We start from the raw sequence: 14,891 nt of genomic DNA on the forward strand, positions 1-14,891 counted from the left end.
ACAGACTTCAGCATACAGACTCCAGCATACAGACTCCAATATACAGACTCCAGCATACAGACTTCAGCATACAGACTCCAGCATACAGACTCCAGCATATAGACTCCAGTATACAGACTCTAGTATACAGACTCCAGTATACAGACTCCAGTATACAGACTCCAGTATACAGACTCCAGTATACTGACTCCAGAACACAGACTCCAGCATACAGACTCCAGTATACAGACTCCAGTATACAGACTCCAGTATACAGACTCCAGTATACAGACTCCAGTATACAGACTCTAGTATATAGAATCCAGTATACAGACTCCAGCATACAGACTCCAGTATACAGACTCCAGCATACAGACTCCATTACACAGACTCCAGTATACAGACTCCAGTTTACAGACTCTAGCATACAGACTCCAGTATACAGACTCCAGTTTACAGATTCCAGTATACAGACTCCAGCATACAGACTCCAGTATACAGACTCCAGTATACAGACTCCAGTATACAGACTCCAGTATACAGTCTCCAGCATACAGACTCCAGTATACAGACTCCAATATACAGACTCCAGCATACAGACTCCAGTATACAGACTCTAGTATACAGACTCCAGCATACAGACTCCAGCATACAGACTCCAGTATACAGACTCCAGTATACAGACTCCAGAATACAGACTCCAGTATACAGACTCCAGTATACAGACTCCAGCATACAGACTCCAGTACACAGACTCCAGTACACAGACTCCAGTATACAGACTCCAGTACACAGACTCCAGTATACAGACTCCAGCATACAGACTCCAGTACACACACTCCAGTATACAGACTCCAGTATACAGACTCCAGTACACAGACTCCAGTATACAGACTCCAGCATACAGACTCCAGCATACAGACTCCAGCATACAGACTTCAGCATACAGACTCCAGCATACAGACTTCAGCATACAGACTCCAGTACATAGACTGCAGTATACAGTCTCCAGCATACAGACTCCAGTATACAGACTCCAATATATAGACTCCAGCATACAGACTCCAGTATACAGACTCCAGTATACAGACTCCAGCATACAGACTCCAGCATACAGACTCCAGTATACAGACTCCAGTATACAGACTCCAGAATACAGACTCCAATATACAGACTTCAGCATACAGACTCCAGTACACAGACTCCAGCATACAGACTCCAGAATACAGACCCCCAGTACACAGACTCCAGTACACAGCCTCCAGTACACAGACCCCAGTACACAGCCTCCAGTACACAGACTCCAGTATACAGACTCCAGTATACAGACTCCAGCATACAGACTCCAGTACACAGCCTCCAGTACACAGACCCCAGTACACAGCCTCTAGTACACAGACTCCAGTATACAGACTCCAGCATACAGACTCCAGCATACAGACTCCAGCATACAGACTCCAGCATACAGACTACAGCATACAGACTCCAGCATACAGACTCCAGTATACAGACTCCAGCATACAGACTCCAGCATACAGCCTCCAGCATACAGACTCCAGCATACAGACTCCAGCATACAGACTCCAGCATACAGACCCCAGTATACAGCCTCCAGTACACAGACTCCAGTACACAGACCCCAGTACACAGACCCCAGTACACAGCCTCTAGTACACAGACTCCAGTATACAGCCTCCAGCATACAGACTCCAGCATACAGACTCCAGCATACAGACTCCAGCATACAGCCTCCAGCATACAGACTCCAGCATACAGACTCCAGTATACAGACTCCAGCATACAGACTCCAGCATACAGCCTCCAGCATACAGACTCCAACATACAGACTCCAGTACACAGACTCCAGCATACAGACTCCAGAATACAGACCCCCAGTACACAGACTCCAGTACACAGCCTCCAGTACACAGACCCCAGTACACAGCCTCTAGTACACAGACTCCAGTATACAGCCTCCAGCATACAGACTCCAGCATACAGACTCCAGCATACAGACTCCAGCATACAGACCCCAGTATACAGCCTCCAGTACACAGACTCCAGTATACAGACTCCAGCATACAGACTCCAGTATACAGCCTCCAGTACACAGACTCCAGTATACAGACTCCAGCATACAGACTCCAGTATACAGCCTCCAGTACACAGACCCCAGTACACAGCCTCCAGTACACAGACCCCAGTACACAGCCTCCAGTACACAGACCCCAGTACACAGCCTCCAGTACACAGACCCCAGTACACAGCCTCCAGCATACAGACTCCAGCATACAGACTCCAGCATACAGACTCCAGCATACAGACCCCAGTATACAGACTCCAGTATACAGACTCCAGTATACAGACTCCAGCATACAGACCCCAGTATACAGCCTCCAGTACACAGACTCCAGTACACAGACCCCAGTACACAGACCCCAGTACACAGCCTCTAGTACACAGACTCCAGTATACAGCCTCCAGCATACAGACTCCAGCATACAGACTCCAGCATACAAACTCCAGCATACAGACCCCAGTATACAGACTCCAGTATACAGACTCCAGTATACAGACTCCAGTATACAGACTCCAGTATACAGCCTCCAGTACACAGACTTGAGGGCCTTGGGGCCTGGGGTAACTTGAACATTCTCCGCCACATTATTCCGCACAAAACAAACAAGTCTAGCTCTATAGTGTTTATATTAATGAAGTATATCACAACTAAATAACCTAATTTAAACTTACCTAATCTAACCTAACCTAACCTAACCTAACCTAACCAAACCTAACCTAACCTAACCTAACCTAACCTAACCTAACCTAACCTAACCTAACCTAACCTAACCTAACCTAACCAAACCTAACCTAACCTAACCTAACCTAACCTAACCTAACCTAACCTAACCTAACCTAACCTAACCTAACCTAACCTAACCTAACCAACGAATGTGAGACAATCTAAGCAAGCTGAGAGAGACAGGATCACGAATATGAACCAAACGAAGCAAGCTGAGAAAGACAGGATCACGAATATGAAGCACACGAAGCAAGCTGAGAAAGACAGGATCACGAATATGAACCACACGATCAAGCTGAGAAAGACAGGATCACGAATATGAACCAAACGAAGCAAGCTGAGAAAGACAGGATCACGAATATGAACCAAACGAAGCAAGTTGAGAAAGACAGGATCACGAATATGAACCAAACGAAGCAAGCTGAGAAAGACAGGATCACGAATATGAACCAAACGAAGCAAGCTGAGAAAGACAGAATCACGAATATGAACCAAACGAAGCAAGTTGAGAAAGACAGGATCACGAATATGAACCAAACGAAGCAAGCTGAGAAAGACAGGATCACGAATATGAACCAAACGAAGCAAGCTGAGAAAGACAGGATCACGAATATGAACCAAACGAAGCAAGCTGAGAAAGACAGGATCACGAATATGAACCAAACGAAGCAAGCTGAGAAAGACAGGATCACGAATATGAAGCACACGAAGCAAGCTGAGAAAGACAGGATCACGAATATGAACCAAACGAAGCAAGCTGAGAAAGACAGGATCACGAATGTGAACCAAACGAAGCAAGCTGAGAAAGACAGGATCACGAATGTGAACCAATCGGCTCCAGCAACACACCAGACGAGTCGTAACCGTAGCTACAGAACGCCCCCAGGAAACAGGAAGCAGTAGAGGTTACGGACACAATCGTGCGAATCACGTCCGGACCGCCAATCACAACCACGAAGCCGCGATCAACACCCAGGAACCAATAAAAGTGAATGAATAGAGATAAAAGGGAGTGACTAATGCATGTTCTACAACAAGCTACTAACCTTTCTAAATGCCAAAGATTTGTAATTTAAGGAGGAAATTGTTGTGTACTGTACGCCGCCAGAGCCCCACCCGCGGACAAAAACCAGGCGCCCGAGGTCACCCCTTAAAATGGGCGGGAACGTCTGTGGGAGTCCTTCCTTATGTTGGGTAAGTCCTTCCTTATGTTGGGTAAGTCCTTCCTTATGTTGGGTAAGTCCTTCCTTATGTTGGGTAAGACCGTGTTTATGTTGGGTAAGTTCTTCCTTATGTTGGGTAAGTCCTTCCTTATGTTGGGTAAGTCCTTCCTTATGTTGGGTAAGTCCTTCCTTATGTTGGGTAAGTTCTTCCCTTATGTTGGGTAAGTCCTTCCTTATGTTGGGTAAGTCCTTCCTTATGTTGGGTAAGTCCTTCCTTATGTTGGGTAAGTCCTTCCTTATGTTGGGTAAGTCCTTCCTTATGTTGGGTAAGACCGTGTTTATGTTGGGTAAGTTCTTCCCTTATGTTGGGTAAGTCCTTCCTTATGTTGGGTAAGTCCTTCCCTTATGTTGGGTAAGTCCTTCCTTATGTTGGGTAAGTCCTTCCTTATGTTGGGTAAGTCCTTCCTTATGTTGGGTAAGTTCTTCCTTATGTTGGGTAAGTTCTTCCTTATGTTGGGTAAGTCCTTCCTTATGTTGGGTAAGTCCTTCCTTATGTTGGGTAAGACCGTGTTTATGTTGGGTAAGTTCTTCCCTTATGTTGGGTAAGTCCTTCCTTATGTTGGGTAAGTTCTTCCTTATGTTGGGTAAGTTCTTCCTTATGTTGGGTAAGTCCTTCCTTATGTTGGGTAAGTCCTTCCTTATGTTGGGTAAGTCCTTCCTTATGTTGGGTAAGTCCTTCCTTATGTTGGGTAAGTTCTTCCCTTATGTTGGGTAAGTCCTTCCTTATGTTGGGTAAGTCCTTCCTTATGTTGGGTAAGTCCTTCCTTATGTTGGGTAAGTCCTTCCTTATGTTGGGTAAGTCCTTCCTTATGTTGGGTAAGACCGTGTTTATGTTGGGTAAGTTCTTCCCTTATGTTGGGTAAGTCCTTCCTTATGTTGGGTAAGTCCTTCCCTTATGTTGGGTAAGTCCTTCCTTATGTTGGGTAAGTCCTTCCTTATGTTGGGTAAGTCCTTCCTTATGTTGGGTAAGTTCTTCCTTATGTTGGGTAAGTTCTTCCTTATGTTGGGTAAGTCCTTCCTTATGTTGGGTAAGTCCTTCCTTATGTTGGGTAAGACCGTGTTTATGTTGGGTAAGTTCTTCCCTTATGTTGGGTAAGTCCTTCCTTATGTTGGGTAAGTTCTTCCTTATGTTGGGTAAGTTCTTCCTTATGTTGGGTAAGTCCTTCCTTATGTTGGGTAAGTCCTTCCTTATGTTGGGTAAGACCGTGTTTATGTTGGGTAAGTTCTTCCCTTATGTTGGGTAAGTCCTTCCTTATGTTAGGTAAGTCCTTCCTTATGTTGGGTAAGTCCTTCCTTATGTTGGGTAAGTTCTTCCCTTATGTTGGGTAAGTTCTTCCTTATGTTGGGTAAGTCCTTCCTTATGTTGGGTAAGTCCTTCCTTATGTTGGGTAAGTCCTTCCTTATGTTGGGTAAGTTCTTCCCTTATGTTGGGTAAGTCCTTCCTTATGTTAGGTAAGTCCTTCCTTATGTTGGGTAAGTCCTTCCTTATGTTGGGTAAGTTCTTCCTTATGTTGGGTAAGTCCTTCCTTATGTTGGGTAAGTCCTTCCTTATGTTGGGTAAGTCCTTCCTTATGTTGGGTAAGTCCTTCCTTATGTTAGGTAAGTCCTTCCTTATGTTGGGTAAGTCCTTCCTTATGTTGGGTAAGTCCTTCCTTATGTTGGGTAAGTCCTTCCTTATGTTGGGTAAGACCGTGTTTATGTTGGGTAAGTTCTTCCCTTATGTTGGGTAAGTCCTTCCTTATGTTAGGTAAGTCCTTCCTTATGTTGGGTAAGTCCTTCCTTATGTTGGGTAAGTCCTTCCTTATGTTGGGTAAGTCCTTCCTTATGTTGGGTAAGTTCTTCCTTATGTTGGGTAAGTCCTTCCTTATGTTGGGTAAGTCCTTCCTTATGTTGGGTAAGTCCTTCCTTATGTTAGGTAAGTCCTTCCTTATGTTGGGTAAGTCCTTCCTTATGTTGGGTAAGTTCTTCCTTATGTTGGGTAAGTTCTTCCCTTATGTTGGGTAAGTTCTTCCCTTATGTTGGGTAAGTCCTTCCTTATGTTAGGTAAGTCCTTCCTTATGTTGGGTAAGTCCTTCCTTATGTTGGGTAAGTCCTTCCTTATGTTGGGTAAGTTCTTCCTTATGTTGGGTAAGTCCTTCCTTATGTTGGGTAAGTCCTTCCTTATGTTGGGTAAGTCCTTCCTTATGTTGGGTAAGTCCTTCCTTATGTTGGGTAAGTCCTTCCTTATGTTGGGTAAGTCCTACCTTATGTTGGGTAAGTCCTTCCTTCACAATAGACAATCTCAATCATTAGTTAAATCTTTCCTTAAAATTAGTTAATCCAACTTTATAATAAGTTATGCATTCTTTATAATGAGTAAAATCCATCAGGACTCACCCACACCCACTCTGACCCACCATGACCCACCTTGACTCACTTTGACCCACCGTGACCCACCTTGACTCACTTTGACCCACCATGACCCACCTTGACTCACTTTGACCCACCTTGACTCGTTTTGACCCACCATGACCCACCTTGACTCACCATGACCCACCTTGACTCACTTTGACCCACTGTGACCCACCATGACCCACCTTGACTCACTTTGACTCACTTTGACCCACATGACCCACCTTGACTCACTAGGACCCACCTTGACTCATTTTGACCCACCATGACCCACCTTGACTCACCATGACCCACCTTGACTCACTTTGACCCACTGTGACCCACCATGACCCACCTTGACTCAATTTGACTCACTTTGACCCACCATGACCCACCTTGACTCACTAGGACCCACCTTGACTCACTAGGACCCACCTTGACTCATTTTGACCCACCATGACCCACCTTGACTCACCATGACCCACCTTGACTCACTTTGATCCACTGTGACCCACCTTGACTCACTTTGACTCACTGTGACCCAACATGACCCACCTTGACTCACTTTGACTCACTTTGACCCCACCATGACCCACCATGACTCACTAGGACCCACCATGACCCACCTTGACTCACTAGGACCCACCATGACTCACTAGGACCCACCATGACTCACTAGGACCCACCATGACCCACCTTGACTCACTTTGACCCCACCATGACCCACCTTAACTCATTTTGACCCATCATGACCCACCTTGACTCATTTTGACCCATCATGACCCACCTTGACTCACTTTGACCCGCCATGACCCACCTTGACTCACTTTGACCCACCATGACCCATCTTGACTCATTTTGACCCACCTTGACTCACTTTGACCCACCATGACCCACCTTGACCCACCATGACCCACCTTGACTCACTTTGACCCACCATGACTCACCTTGACCCACTTCGACCCATTATTGCAAACTATTCAGATTAGTAGTACGAACATTGAGAACAGCTGAACAAGAACAACAGAGAGCAGCTGGACAAGAACAACAGAGAGCAGCTGGACAAGAACAACAGAGAGCAGCTGGACAAGAACAACAGAGAGCAGCTGGACAAGAACAACAGAGAGCAGCTGGACAAGAACAACAGAGGGGCAGCTGGACAAGAACAACAGAGAGCAGCTGGACAAGAACAACAGAGAGCAGCTGGACAAGAACAACAGAGAGCAGCTGGACAAGAATAACAGAGAGCAGCTGGACAAGAACAACAGAGGGCAGCTGGACAAGAACAACAGAGGGGCAGCTAGACAAGAACAACAGAGGGGCAGCTAGACAAGAACAACAGAGGGCTGCTGGACAAGAACAACAGAGGGCAGCTGGACAAGAACAACAGAGAGCAGCTGGACAAGAACAACAGAGAGCCGCTGGACAAGAACAACAGAGAGCAGCTGGACAAGAACAACAGAGAGCAGCTGGACAAGAACAACAGAGAGCAGCTGGACAAAAACAACAGAGAGCAGCTGGACAAGAACAACAGAGAGCAGCTGGACAAGAACAACAGAGAGCCGCTGGACAAGAACAACAGAGAGCAGCTGGACAAGAACAACAGAGAGCAGCTGGACAAGAACAACAGAGAGCAGCTGGACAAAAACAACAGAGAGCAGCTGGACAAGAACAACAGAGAGCAGCTGGACAAGAACAACAGAGAGCAGCTGGACAAGAACAACAGAGAGCAGCTGGACAAGAACAACAGAGAGCAGCTGGACAAGAACAACAGAGAGCAGCTGGACAAAAACAACAGAGAGCAGCTGGACAAGAACAACAGAGGGGCAGCTAGACAAGAACAACAGAGAACAGCTGGACGAACCATCTAACAAGAAGAACAGACGTCGTGAATCAAAGAAAATTGCCCAATACGTTTGAGAGATGAAATCGCATAAAGTAACACATTTGCAAGACTTACATTGCTAAACGAATCATGGAAAATCTCCGATCGAAGACAAAAAAAGAATATAATAATTTTATTTTTTTGCCTCTGGACGAATAAGTAATATTACAGACTGTGACGCCATGAGCTGCGCGGTGAGAGCAGAGGAGAGTGGCCTTTATACCTAAATGGTTTCGAGACGACTTTACTGTGATGGCAGTCGCTCGAACAAGACAATTGGCTCCTGTTCACGTGGGTGAGCGAGGCGTTGCGGCCGCGAACTCGTGTTGACCACGTGGCGGCCGCCGTTCTTGCACGGGACGCCGCTGCCATCGCCTCATCAGAGGCACTGAATAAAAGGCGCTACTACTTTCCTCCCCACGAAGTAAAGCTCATAATAAAGAAATTATTCTAGGTGTCGACGAAGTAATATTTGTCACTATGTAACTGTACTGCATAAATAATTTATATCGAAATCTGTAAGTTTTTATGAGAGTTGCGCGAGCGTACGCTTGCAGCTGGCATCTGCAAGCTCTTGTTCCTGTACCTGCGCCCTTGGTAGTGTACGCCAGCCTGGCCGCGCGGCCCAGACATAACTCAGAGCCTTCGGCCCCACACTGATTACCACACACATATATAAGGCTCTCAGGCAGGAATAATTCACCGTCATTTGTAAAGAAACTCCCATACCGGGCGGGTCTATGGGACGGACCGCGATCTTCTCTTTTTCTTGAAGATTCTCTAGCAGAAAGACGCGTCTTGGATTAAAGAAGACTACTATTAAGAAGTTTATTGGGTAATGGAAGAAAATTTAAAATTTATCGGCAAGTTATGTAACTTGCTGATGAAACATCGACTTGACAGAAATTCTTGTGTGTTAATTGGAAAAAATGAAAATTTACCCAATTTGCGAGTAACTCTTGTGTGTTCATTGTAGAAATAGTGTGATTCAGTAGTGATTCGTGTGAATTGGTGGAGGAAGACAGCTGACCCAGCAGTAACTAGCGAGTGTTGGTGGAGGGAGACAGCTGACCAAGCAGTAACTAGTGAGTGTTGGTGGAGGGAGACAGCTGCCCCAGCAGTAACTAGTGAGTGCTGGTGGAGGGAGACAGCTGCCCCAGCAGTAACTAGCGAGTGTTGGTGGAGGGAGACAGCTGACCCAGCAGTAACTAGCGAGTGTTGGTGGAGGGAGACAGCTGACCCAGCAGTAACTAGTGAGTGTTGGTGGAGGGAGACAGCTGACCCAGCAGTAACTAGCGAGTGTTGGTGGAGGGAGACAGCTGACCCAGCAGTAACTAGTGAGTGTTGGTGGAGGGAGACAGCTGACCCAGCAGTAACTAGTGAGTGCTGTGGAGGAGCAAGACCAACACAGCAGGATGGCCGGAACTATAATGACGGCACTGAGGGCCATTACTGTGGAACCTGTCATGCTCGTCGACGGAGCGTGCAAAGAGGCCATGCTCCTCTTCATCGAGAATGTTCAGTTGAACAAGATATGCTCCGTCAACTTCGGGCTCCCCCCACATGTAAGTGTTGACTTTAATTGTATTAAAACCATCCTCACATGTTATTTAAGGATTCCAAGCCAATTTCCAAGATTAGGCCATTCAAACATTACTGATCCAACATCTTTTGTTAATGGCCAGTTTAACCCCAAGTCAAGACTCTGCTCTAAAAAGTGGTTCATTGTCCGGACTCTGTCAACTACTCGAATGTTCCTCTTCAGTTCTTTGAACACAAAATTAGCGAGGATAGGAAATTGAATAATATATATATGGGTCCACAAGGTCTTCTCTGAGTACTCTTTATTTTCTTCTCCGAGGCTATGGGTCCATACAATTGCACCAGAGGTGGAGAGGTGGTACCCTTTAAAATAATATATATATATATATATATATATATATATATATATATATATATATATATATATATATATATATATATATATATATATATATATATATATGTGTGTGTGTGTGTGTACACTCACCTAGTTGTGCTTGCGGGGGTTGAGCTCTGGCTCTTTGGTCCCGCCTCTAACTGGTGTACAGGTTCCTGAGCCTACTGGGCTCTATCATATCTACATTATAATCTGTGTATGGAGTCAGCCTCCACCACATCACTGCTCAATGCATTCCATCCGTTAACTAATTTGACACTGAAAAAAATAATATTTCTAATGTCTTTGTGGCTCATCTGGGTCCTAAGTTTCCACCTGTGTCCCCTTGTTTGTGTCCCACCCGTGCTGAAGAGTTTGTCTTTGTCCACCCTGTCAATTCCGCTGAGAATGTGTGTGTTTAAATGACGAAGAAATTAACACGTGATGAACAATGTGACAATGTCAGACCACAAAGGAAGGATCAAGACAGGAATTTCCTTGAGTACTTATATATATATATATATATATATATATATATATATATATATATATATATATATATATATAGGGGTACCCCCTATATATATATATATATATATATATATATATATATATATATATATATATATATATATATAGGGGGTACCACCTCTGGTGTAATTATAGGGACCCACAGCCTCAGAGAAGGGAACACAGAGCATTCAGGGAAAAACTTGCCATTTAACTCTGAATGTGTAAGAGTGTTCGCTTCTCCTACCACCCCCCCCCCTCTTTTTATGGTGTACACTTTATTATGCAAGGTTATACAGTTACATATCTGATTTTATACAACAAATTAACATTAAGAGGACACAAAAAAAAGCTCGCTTCCTAGAGGCTGTAGATTTCCTCGAACTCCTCCGACGCCGGGCAGGAACCGAGGATGCAGCGAGCATTCCCCCTCTGGATCGCGACACTGAGGCGCTGAAAGAGAAAACTTGCTGCTCTAGGGTCTCTTGTGGTGTCAATGAGCTTGGAACCAAGATCCTTAAGAAACCTTCTTGCACTCTCTCCCCATGGGCCTAGGGGCTCAGACCCTATTGGAACGATGTTGTACCGATGATCTAATTGCCTGTACTTGGCTGACTTGTCTCTTTCTCTGCGTGTCGCCGCGGCTCCTGCTGTGCCGGCAGAGAGGTTGATGTATGTGGTTGCCAGGGTGGATACACAAGTATAGTCCCATGCCAACTGTCTGCCACCCTTCCACGGTCGCAGTGTGATTCCGTCTGGTCGGCCGGCAAAGCTAACAGAGTCACGGTTCAGTAGGTTGCGGGGCTCTCTCTCTGCTGGACACTGAGCAGAGGCAAGGCTTCTTTTAATGATGTAATTGACTTCGTCATGTCTAGTGTGCCAACCAGCAGATTTTCCACAGTGCAGGCCATGCAGTCCATATTCATCAGCATCTGCCTCGCCGCAAATACACCTGTGAACAGTGTGGATAGGGGCAGCAAGACGGAGAGCGACTGCAATACGGAGCTTTTGCGGATCAAGACGTGTGCCTGTCGCAGACATAGGGACTGCCAGAAGGAAGTCCCCTGCATGGGGAGCCTGCACAGCTGTGAGGCGTGCACGATCACTGGGGGTTGTTGCTGCCTCCAGCAAAGCTGTGGCTTCTTTGTCTACAATGGGGCTGTCCCAGCTGGATTGTTTCTTGGCTTTCGGCATGGCTGGTCTGAGTGCTGGGTCTGCCATGGCACCCCATTTCGTGTCGCATTCCGTGTAGTGGGGGTCCTGTATCCCCGCTACATCACTCAGGGTGTCAGGTAGAATTTCCTTAACCAGGTCATCTGATGCTGAGGAGGAAGACAGGAAGGCTGGGACAGCAATTAGGGTGGCAGTGCGGACACCCAAGCCACCGAGCCTAACAGGAAGAGTGGCTTGTTTCCACTGGCATTCGTTGAGGGAGAGGTCAACAACTTTTTCCAGCATGGTCTTCAGTAAGAGGTCATACTCTTCAAGCTTTCGGCTGTCGAAAGATGGGGCGCACCTCATAAAGTAGGTTAACCTCGGAAGGGATAGGCATTTGGTGAGGAGATAAAAAGCATCGTGGGCATCGATGTCACCTATTCTCTCTTCCATCCTCCTAAGGTCTGCGATTTTCTTGTCAAGGATCTCCTCAATGGCATTAGACCCGAGGGGGGCTCCAAGGAGGGTGCTGTTCTCGGCCCTAATGACATGGGCTCCAGGCAAGGCAGACCTTATTCTAGCTACGATGTCTGGGTTGGAAGAGACTACTTCACACTTGGAAGGGTTCAGGACAAGACCCAGGCTTACTTCTTGCTCCCTTATTTTCCTGATATCTGACAAGAGGTGGTCTACGGTGCCAGCTATAGTGCCATCATCCAAAAAACAGATGTTGAACTCGCTGGACAAGCTTTCGGTGATTTCTTTTAAGACTAAGCAGAAAAGAAGAGGAGCAAGAGGATCACCTTGCTGAACACCTTCACATGATCTGATTTCATGTTCACCAAAGAGCAGTTTTGACTCGCCACTGTAGCACGATAGTATGAACGGGTAGATGGGCCGGAAATGGCAATGTACGGCACAAAGTACTGCATCTCTTCTGACCATGTTGAAGGCATTCTTAAAGTCCACTTTGAGCAGGGCCTTTTCATCAGAAATGTATATATATATATATATATATATATATATATATATATATATATATATATATATATATAATGTATATATATATATGTCGTACCTAGTAGCCAGAACTCACTTCTCAGCCTACTATTCAAGGCCCGATTTACCTAATAAGCCAAGTTTTCCTGAATTAATCTATTTACTATATTTTTTTTCTTATGAAATGATAAAGCAACCCTTTCTCTATGTATGAGGTCAATTTTTTTTTATTGGAGTTAAAATTAACGTAGATATATGACCGAACCTAACCAACCCTACCTAACCTAACCTAACCTATATTTATAGGTAATGTTAGGTTAGGTAGCCAAAAAAAGCTAGGTTAGGTTAGGTTAGGTAGGTTAGGTAGACGAAAAAACTTTAATTCATGAAAACTTGGCTTATTAGGCAAATCGGGCCTTGAATAGTAGGCTGAGAAGTGCGTTCTGGCTATTAGGTACGACATATATATATATATATATATATATATATATATATATATATATATATATATATATATATATATATATATATATATATGTCGTACCTAGTAGCCAGAACGCACTTCTGAGCCTACTATGCAAGGCCCGATTTGCCTAATAAGCCAAGTTTTTATGAATTAATGTTTTTACGTTTACCTAACCTACCTAACCTAACCTAACCTAGCTTTTTCGGCTACCTAACCGAACCTAACCTATAAAGATAGGTTAGGTTAGGTTAGGTAGGGATGGTTAGGTTTAGTCATATATCTACGTTAATTTTAACTCCAATAAAAAAAATTGACCTCATACATAATGAAATCGGTAGCTTTATCATTTCATACGAAAAAAAATAGAGAAAATTTATTAATTCAAGAAAACTTGGCTTATTAGGCAAATCGGGCCTTGCATAGTAGGCTGACAAGTGCGTTCTGGCTATTAGGTACGACATATATATATATATATATATATATATATATATATATATATATATATATATATATATATATATATATATATATATATATATATATATATATATATATATATATATATATATATATATATATATATATATATATCCCGTCCCATAATTCAAGAGCTCAAGTTCGATCCCCCGGAAGGACAGAACTGGTTGGACACGTTTCCTTTCACCTAATGCTTCTGTTTACCTAGTAGTAAAATAGGTACCTCCTATTACCTGGGGTACTTGGGGACAGTGCCCCAACCCAGCCTCCTAAGGTTTGCCTAACGTCAATAAAACGGTTAATTTAAAGTGGTCTCTCCTAACCTACCAGAGGACCCAAAACAGAAAACGGGACAGTCCGTCACTTTCGCCAGCCGCTTCCATTTTCTAGTACGGCAACTTTTCGCCTTATGTAACGCCTACGAGCGAAAAGCGACATTCTATGTAGGAGGCGAAAACCCCGGAATAACAGCTTCAGAAGACAATACGTTTCGAGACCACAACTAAACCAACATGCGAGAAACAAGGGGCCAGACTCACGAAAGCACTTACGCAAGCACTTACGAACGTGTTCATCTTTCCTCAATCTTTGACGGCTTTGGTTACATTTATTAAACAGTTTACAAGCATGAAAACTTCCCATTCAACTGTTGTTATTGTTATAAACAGTCTCCTGGTGCTTCGGAGCTCATTAACTGTTTAATAATTGGAAACAAAGCCGCCAAAGATTGAGAGAAGATGTACAGGTTCGTAAGTGTTTGCGTAAGTGCTTTCGTGAATCTGGCCCAAGGAATATACACTTAAGTTAGTCATGAGAAGCTTCAACACAACACTTCAACACTTTAATTCCCAAATAGAAGCAGTGAACCACTTGACCCACCTGGGGCCGCCTGAAAGCACCCAAACTGAACGCCTAGGAACAGAGACGAGATAAATATACAATAGACAGTAAGCTTTTCCTTGTCTCGTTCTTGGCGGCTTCGTTGTAGTTCAACAACCTGTTTACAGACGGTGATCTTTCCGAGGACACTACGGGCTCACCATAGCCCGTGCTACTTGGAACTCTGTTCCAGGTAGCGAATCTTTAACAACAACATTCCGAGGACA

General features: G+C 44.5%; 2 protein-coding genes across 2 annotated transcripts in view; both read left to right on the forward strand.

The window, feature by feature from the left end:
• Nucleotides 1-3,100: 3,100 nt before the first annotated feature.
• On the forward strand, nt 3,101-8,246 carry LOC123772736 (uncharacterized). Its single transcript, XM_069324779.1, has 2 exons — nt 3,101-3,604; nt 7,734-8,246. The coding sequence occupies exons 1-2, from the start codon at nt 3,101-3,103 to the stop codon at nt 8,244-8,246; spliced, it is 1,017 nt and encodes a 338-aa protein (XP_069180880.1).
• A 631-nt stretch (nt 8,247-8,877) lies between these two features.
• The window catches only part of LOC123770864 (proton-coupled folate transporter), a 35,469-nt gene continuing 29,455 nt past the window's right edge, over nt 8,878-14,891 (forward strand). Inside the window, exon 1 of the mRNA XM_045763044.2 lies at nt 8,878-9,825. Within this exon, the coding sequence (XP_045619000.1) occupies nt 9,676-9,825 (150 nt within the window). The 5' untranslated portion in view covers nt 8,878-9,675. The remainder of the gene's footprint in view (nt 9,826-14,891) is intronic.

Source organism: Procambarus clarkii, chromosome 14 (assembly GCF_040958095.1).
Source record: "Procambarus clarkii isolate CNS0578487 chromosome 14, FALCON_Pclarkii_2.0, whole genome shotgun sequence".
Classification (NCBI taxonomy): domain Eukaryota; kingdom Metazoa; phylum Arthropoda; class Malacostraca; order Decapoda; family Cambaridae; genus Procambarus; species Procambarus clarkii.

What these genes read in the sequence shown, in the direction of transcription:
- LOC123772736 (XM_069324779.1), top strand. Translation starts at nt 3,101, where the DNA reads ATGAACCAAACGAAGCAAGCTGAGAAAGACAGGATCACGAATATGAAC. An exon ending in AGAAAGACAGGATCACGAAT is followed by an intron (nt 3,605 to 7,733) that starts GTGAACCAATCG and finishes CTGCTGGACAAG; the next exon opens with AACAACAGAGGGCAGCTGGA.